Here is an 8,509-nt window from a genome sequence, read left to right as displayed (position 1 = left end):
CCCTGCTAGTCATTACTCAGCTGCCTTCCTCAGGTCAGGAAAGCTCTCCTTTTGTTCAGGCCTGGCTCACCAGTATTCTTCCTCTTTGGTGCCTTGTCCTGACAGGTGATGTGCAGATACACACAAATAGGTATCCTCCTGCCTGTTCTTTCACAGGTCACCTCAGAATGGTTATGTGCTCCCCAAACTCCTAACATCAGAACCCATACCTACTGTAGTGCTTGTAAGCACTGACAATGTGGGAAATTACTCATTGTTTGGTCAAATGTGAAAGAGAAATCCATCTGAATGGAAAGATGTGCTAAGCAAAGCCAAGTTATTACCTTATGCCATAGGACTACAAATCTTCACAATGCTTTCTCTTCACATGACTGCCTTACTATTCATTACAACACTGCAGCAAGCAGCCTCAGGATCGCCCATTTAAAAGATAATGTAATTGGTGTGAAGTGAAAGATGTCCTTTCAGTGTCCAAGCTCCTCATTTTTTCTTAGTACTCTTACAGTTTGCATCTCCTGAGCAAATTGTAAAAGCCAGACGAAGCCTATTAGTGTATTTATTTACCTATTTTCTCACATTAACTAGTCCTAAAGTGGATGTGTAGTAAAGAAAATATCTGCACGTGTCTGCAGGTTACAGAGGAGAAACCAGGGCACACACCCTCTGCTAATCTGCCCCTCCTAGTCTGACAGTGCCAGGAAGGCGGCCACGTGCCAAAGGCAGGTGAGAGGCAGGGCAGCCTGGTCTGTCTTCTCCTGAATCAGACACTTATGTTCAAATCCAACGATTAAGAGAGAAAATCTAAATATATAAACACACCACTTTTCACTTCTTGGCAAACTACCTTCTTTCCTCTGCTTCTCACAAACACAACAATCCATAAGGCATATTCATTTAAAATGATATTCCAGTCTACAAAGGGAAGAATTTGGATGGAAAGATTAACTGTCATTGACAGCTATGTAACTGAGAAGTTTATGTGATAAATGGGAAACTCGTAGAAAATAACAAAAATCAGGAGTCACCAGATTTTTGTTTAATTTCCTTTTCCTCAAATTTGGAATGAAAATGGGGAGAACGGAGCGAGGAAGTATGAAAGTTAACTGTGGCACTTATTATTTTACAAGCTTATACCTAGTAAGTCACACCATTACTAGTTGTGCAGGAAGTGTGCTCTTGTGAGGAAATGACCCTCAGAACAGCAAAGGGGAAAATCCACGTTAAAGGTGCGAATAAACACGTAAACCGCAGTAGAAACTACACTAGTTCAGTATGTGCAGGGGAAAACAATCGGCCTTTTTAAAGAACAGACTTCCCACTACTTTTAAAATAAATTTCCTCTCACATACAAATCATATTTCTCTTCTTTCTTAATCAGTATTATCTTTTTGTATTAAAAAAAAACACTTTTCAAGATAGAAACCAGAGGATGTGACTCACATCTACATAGAAATACTTACTTTGTAAGACAAAAAAAACTCAAGATCACAGTACACAGCAGTTATTTATTTAAATAGTTGAAAAGGTTGATGATGGAAAAAATAGGTTTATCATGAGAGTTTATATTTATTAGATTTATTTTATCATTTAAAAAAGGGCTGCCTCTAGGTTATCCTAGCCAGACAGAGGACACTTCATGACACATGCAGCTAGTGCAATATACTATAACAGACACAGCCATTATAGCATGATTCACACGGTGGGAGGAAATTCAACTGTAGTAATGGTGACTGTTTATTTAAACTAAAAACACTGACAGTATACAAATTGTTTTTCTCAACTGATTGAAAGGGCTATAAAATTCAACATACTGACAAAGGAAGCAACATAATCACATAGATAACGGCTCTGCTAATCACCTTTGGGTTACCCCTTCCTTAAGGAGAGCCTCACACTCAGCTACGCAATTTGCTAGACTGCGCGATGGCTTCAAGGCTGGCCTACCATAAGTGGACCTTTTTCCCTGAACTGAAAGTTGTGTTGGTAAGCTGATACTGACTCGTTTGTTTTTAAAAAAACGGAGAGAAAATGGCAAACTGTGCCTCGTGTACTTATAGAACCCAAAGGATCATTCTGAGTAAATGGGAAATAAATAAGCGATCCATGAGTAAATACAATCTGTGGCTGACTTAAACCTAGGAGAGTGAGCCAGCTGAACACTAACGATACGTAGAAATGTCTAGAAATATCATTTCTAGAACTCAGTTTGGGAGACTATATCTTGCCTGAATATATACATTATTTACAAAATATTCCCTTTTGGCCTCAAATTTAGCCATTTTAGTTTGGCTGTTAAGCTGTTTTCTTTCCATACACTAGCCAATACTGCAGTTATAACTAACATTAAAATATTCTTATGCATGAATTACAAATATTAATAAAGTAACTCTGCATGTATAAATATCTCAATATTTCTAGCAGAATTTAAAGCATTCAGAATGTACATAAAAGTATCTGTTTTTGGTAGGGCCAGTATTTTTTTTTTTAATCATCGCTGTTTCAATAATGCTTTGTACATCGCAAAGCCCAAAACTGCAAAAACAGTAGCACCAAAACTTGCTCGAAGCCAAAACGTGGAGCTCTTGAGGTCAGCTTGTGTCACGTGCCTGTAGTCAGAAAATATAATTAATGTTTAAAACAAGATTAGTGTGAAAACCTTATACCAGTATGTAACTGTCTACTTTTAGGGAAGTATTAGCACACTTGTCAGGCTAATTGCATACAGTTAATGCTTACCAAAAACATTTATCCATATAGCCACCTATATATTTATATATTGTTTCATCATTATTTTATGAAAAAGACAATGTAGACACTAAGAAATAATAAAGACAAATGTCTTTGCAATTAGCTACTATTTTGGTGTAGACAACATTTAAATTTTTATACATTTTCTTCACATTGAAAATGCAGAAGTTAGACAAGTCAACCTATCACTTTTTAATACCACCACAGTCCTTCAAAATGAGAGGTTAAGACTGAGTTCTCACAATTTTGAGAGTCAGTTTCATAGAACTTCAATTGTGTGCAACCTCCTGTCCCCACAAACCGCAAAACTGTCTTGTAAGCAGTTAAGCGACAAGTGACAATACTTTTCTAAGAGCAATGATTAAAGTCAACTTTGGAAACACTGAGCCCCATAAAAATTTACCAAAACACACACAAAAACAATCCCAAAGAAGGAGGGGAAGCTGTAAATCAGTTTATATTAATTTGGTTATCATTAATTAAAAAACAAACAAATGAAAAAAAAACCAAAAATCCAAACCCTGGTGTTAGTCAGACAGGCAGTAGCAATGGTGACAACTAAAGGACATAATGTAACATGGTGGACTGGAAGGTAAATGACATAAAAGAAGACATATGCATGACAAGAACGGGGACAGCCTTTACCACAAACTGAGTTTGTGAGCATGCTCAGTTAATAACACTGCTAAGCACCCTCAAGAGTCTCAAGTATGACAGCTTACCATGAAGAGGATAAAGGTTTAAAGCAAAGGTTGGATCACTTTATTCAAGTGTCACTGAAGTTTTAGTTAAGTGAAAACAATCGAGGTGATGTAGAAAACTTGCAGAATTAAGAGCTTAGAGATACTGCCTGGTTTATTTTATAACTAAATTAAACAAACAGATTTGAAGCAAGTCAGATGTCATTAAAAGACCAAGACACTGACATATACAAAAGGGTTAAGAGCCAAGAATACAAATTCTATGAAACTACTTTGCCTCAGTAATAGTCACAGAGTGAACAATCGGATTAGTTATCACAAAATGCAATCTGTACATCCTTTGAAACAAGCCTACAATACAAGCCACATTGCTCCATGCTCATTACCATGGCAAAGCAACATACGGCACTCCAATCTCTCCTCACATAATTATTTTTTTTACAAAGCAAAGTAATAACACAGGTTCATTCCATCTTGCAAGTTAGTTTTTCCAAGAGGCAGTGTTTTATTTAAAAAAAAAAAAAGAAAAGGGAAGAGAATACTTAGTTTTTCCGGCTGGAAAAATTCCAACAAGGTCAACCCACTGGTTGTGGGAAATGTTACCTGGCTTCAAGAAAAAGTGGACCATGAGATGACTCCATGAAGATGGAATCTTCTACAGAGCTGACGGCGTGCACCTGGTGAGTAATACTGCCTTCGTCGTCTGCTAACAGCATGGCACCCCACTCAGCTACCCGGGCTCTTAACCTTTTATACACATGCACACAGTTTGCAGTTCACGGCAGAGCTCACAAAAGAAGGGGACTCAAAATAAAACCTCTCAGTTAAACATCCCATATATAAATTGAGTTGCCACCCTGTGTGATGCATCTCATGCTTTCTATATTTAGAATAAACGTATTCTATAGCAGAATTGCCAAACAAAAAACAACAACCTCACTCTGTACTCTTAAAACGTTCACATACTGGAAGAGGAAACCTAAAATTTACATACATTCTCTACATATTCCCGAGGTTGCTCTTGGTATATCCAAAACACTAAGAGAAGTCCTCAAAACTAACACTATAAGCAGTACCTGACAATATGTGGTGGCCCTCTAAGGATTCATTTAAAATGAGTCTAACAAGTATTAGTTATGAAGTTTATAGATGTTTGTAATTTTGGACAACGAAAAACTACAAACATACAGTTTGGGAGACTATGAAAAATTGAGTCCAACATCCCAAACTCATAGACTGCCATGGATTTACAAGAACTTCAAAGTTTACAACTCCAAATCACTAGAGATGTACAGAACTTAACGTGAGAACACAGGCTAAAAGTGAGTGTGCATTATAGCTTTTGCTTCAGCTTTGGTCTTCCTGTGATTATCACACATCTTTACTGATGGAGAAGCCCTGGTGGTGCAGCAGTTAAGTGCTCAGCTGCTAACCAAAGGGTTGGCAGTTTGAATCCACCAGCTGCACCTTGGAAACCCTATGGGGCAGTTCTACTCTGTCCTACAGGGTCGCTACGAGGCAGAATATGCCTTGACGGCAACAGGGTTTTACTTGAAGGAGGGTTTTTGTTTTTTAATTTTTATGTTTATTTTTTAATTTAGGGGAGAATGGGATTTCGATTTATTTTTTAATTTAGGGGAGAATGGGATTTCGATTTATTTTTTAATTTAGGGGAGAATGGGATTTCGATTTAAGCTAGCTATAACCACATAAAATCATCATCAAATAACTTCTCACTTCTTCAAATACGAATATCTGTTTCATATAGTTCCCTTTCTTGGGTTTTAAGAAAGTATTACCATTCATCAAATAATGTATTCTGACTGATTTTATTGCTTAGTTTTCTTTTATATTTCAAGACAGTAATTACTATTTTTCCCAAGCTACAGTATAGCCTTCATTAAGGCAAAATAGAGGCACATATTTATATATGGGAAACACAGAGACAAGCTCAAGATACAGCTAGTTTAAAAGTTAAGGCAAGTAGTAACTCATAAAGTATATTTCAATGGCTCTAGCAATGTTTAAAGCACTTTTAAACACGGAAAACTACTCAGAGAACTATTTATGCCTTTACCATGTGCATTTAAAAGTTGCCTAACCAGGCACTACTAAAAGAGAAAGTATTTATAATTTTGACAGCACACTTGTCACTGCTAACACCTGAATAGAGAATAGTATGATCTTAAAAGTATTCCCTAAGTAAGTATCAGGAACTGATCCATGTCTGTCATTCAGGTCTCAAGCAGAAGCAGAGTAACAGTTTCACAGAACTGCTTCCTAGCTCATTTCTAAACTCAACCAAAAATAATTCCTCCACAACAGAAAAGCATAAATCTTTCAAATGACTCACACAAAAATATCACCTTAGAATAAATTCTTATTGCATACTTTTTTTTTCTTAAATAAATTTTACTTTCATTTTGATGATTATAAAGGTAATATATGCTCATTATAGGATATATGAAAAATATAAGTAGGAAGAAAAAAAAAATGAGTCCTATCACCCAAAGGCAACCACTTAAAATTTGATGCATTTCCTCTCACACTTTTTCTATGTATTTTTTATATAGCTGCAAACACAATGTCCATAATTTATACAATTTATACCCCTTTTTACACTTACTATAATGTAAGGATTTTTCTACATTATATTCTAATGTAAGACTATGGAAACATCATTTTCGATAGCTGGTTATACTCTATTCTCCTATGTTGGCTATCTCCATTTATTGGTGACTGTAAATAAAGTGATGAAAATCTTCCTACATAAAGTTTTTCTCTGTATTTAGGATATTTTCCTTAAGATACACTTCCCAGATATGAATAGGTCAAGTGTGTGTATGTGTGTGTGTGTAAAGGTTCTTTTTCTATGTAGCGATATACCAGAATCACCAAACTTTCCTACTCTATATGAAATAAGATAATTTAGTTCAGCAACATTTCTTTTTAGAACATAAAAAATAAGACTAAGTGCTAGAACAGAACCTTAATTAATCATCTGCAGCTTGTCAGAGCTTTCAAGTTCTTAGATGGAAAATTCCTATGGCTGGGATATTGGCTTTTTGGCTTAGAACTACTGAGGGTCCCATATGTATCTTAGATGGCAAGTTCTCCTTAACACACAATGTGGGGGCCAAACAACCTGTCTGGACTTGGGCATCATTAAGTCTGCTACTTAATAATGTACACAGAAGAAGATGTTTCAAAATTCTGGCAATAAAGAGTTAAATGGAGAGCTGTTTGGGTGAACAGTCACACAAAGCAGATACAGGGTTCAATGTATTTAACCAATAATAATTAAAAATTATCAACCGTAATATTCAGAAATATAAAATATCAAATTCTAAAGGGCATAATGGAATTAAATCCATGACAGATATTCCCACATAGGATATTTTTAATACTCCAGTTGTTCTTGATAATCTGTACCAGGGCTTTATATCTGGGGTATAAAAACTATATGCAAAAATTAGAATTTGAGGAAGAGAAAGAATTCAGAAAGGTCCAGGTATCAATGAACTTTGTCCTAGCGGGTTATCATGTGAGGGGCAGGAGAAGTTCAGTAGAACATACTCAAAAGCAGGAAAGCTAAGAGACTTAAGGAAGAGTAGTTCCACATACAAAACTCCCAGACACTTTTTATCAGTTCTCCCATACAACTTCGCATAAATGAATTTGAATGTCCTAGTTTTCATTCTTCTCTCAGCATTTTATCCTTTCCAAACGCAACTCAGAGGTGTACAATGCACTAATATGAATAGTCTTCTAATTTCACAACTCTATCCATATATGTGTCTCAGGTATGAATTTTTAAGATAGGAAAATACTTTATAACAGTCTATATAACTGTAATGCATATGTGCCTAAAGTTACTAGGGCTTATAAATAGCATATATATAGACAGCTTTTTCCTATTCGCAATTACACAGCTCGAGTTAAAAATTATACTGAGGTTACCAAAGCTATGTTTTCCGTTTTTGAATATTCTTTTTTTTTTTTAAGTCTTCCGGACCTCCCTGCCTTTTACTCTTCTGATTGTTTCTGCCTGGTAAAGTATTTTCCATATCCATTTCTATTAATAATGTCACTACTGCTAATAATTTTAATTTAATAATGATAATTCTCCTAATTGAGCTAGTAGACATGAAATATTTTAATATTTCTCAAAATAGGTTAAAAATCACAATACACCATCCAACAAAGATGAGTTACAATACAAATCATAAGCAAGCTGTTAACTGAGCATGCCTAAATAGTAACATACTTTGGAAAAGAACGCATGCCTCAATAGAACATACTTTCGAAAAGGACATAGGTATGCACCAAGGTCAAGAAACGCCTCACCAAGCATCAGAGGAATCCAAATTTATAGATGATGGCAGCTACATAGGAACTGCTCCAATATCTGTATGTTAACCACCAATACTTCCAAAGATCAGATTAATTAGGCAAACTCCCCTTTTCACATCCTTTAATACACTAACCAAATGGCAAAGATTTGAAAACTTACAAGCAGCAGCAGCTTACTTAATGAGAATCTATAACATAAATTCTTGTGTAATCTTAAACTTATGATTAAGCATCCAACTTCAAAGAAGAGCCTTGTAAGGCCCTTCCTACAGAGGAACATAGAAGTTTCATATGAAACTACAACATTGGACTTCCTTAGATACACAGTTTACTGACAGCTCTAAAAACTCTTCTTAGATTCCCAACAGAATCTCTGTAACATTATACTTTCAGAAACCTATCACAAGGCAATCCTATGTAAAAGCAGTTCATTTTGGTCTAAGACAGTAAAACTCTTTCTTTGAAAAAGGGCTTTTATATTAAGTAACATGATTTTACACTACATAAAGGAAAAACTTGGGTGATTATTAAAGCAATAACATTCATATGGGCAAATGAAATACCTTAATAGATGGCTTAAAATAAATGTCATGTACATTCAATTTTAAAACTACATTAAAAAAATAGGGTAAGAAAATATAATGGGAATGATGACTGTCCATCATACCTCTGGTAAATACTCAGTGTGAACTACGCACTTAGCTGCT

General features: G+C 35.5%; 1 protein-coding gene across 4 annotated transcripts in view; it reads right to left on the bottom strand.

Moving 5' to 3' along the window:
* Positions 1 to 1,448: 1,448 nt before the first annotated feature.
* RHOT1 (ras homolog family member T1) overlaps positions 1,449 to 8,509 on the bottom strand; it is a 61,616-nt gene continuing 54,555 nt past the window's right edge. For 3 of the 4 annotated variants that reach the window (XM_004385398.3, XM_004385399.3, XM_012558124.2), the window contains one exon: positions 1,492 to 2,606. In XM_004385398.3, coding sequence (XP_004385455.1) covers positions 2,489 to 2,606 — 118 coding nt within the window. In that variant the 3' untranslated portion in view covers positions 1,492 to 2,488. Of the gene's footprint in view, positions 2,607 to 8,509 lie in introns of all 4 variants that reach the window. The other variant, XM_004385400.2, reaches the window with a different exon arrangement.

This window comes from Trichechus manatus, unplaced genomic scaffold (genome assembly GCF_000243295.1).
Source record: "Trichechus manatus latirostris isolate Lorelei unplaced genomic scaffold, TriManLat1.0 scaffold00138, whole genome shotgun sequence".
Lineage (NCBI taxonomy): Eukaryota > Metazoa > Chordata > Mammalia > Sirenia > Trichechidae > Trichechus > Trichechus manatus.
The sequence above is the reverse complement of the archived record's forward strand: the minus strand, read 5'-3'. Positions and strand labels throughout refer to the sequence as shown.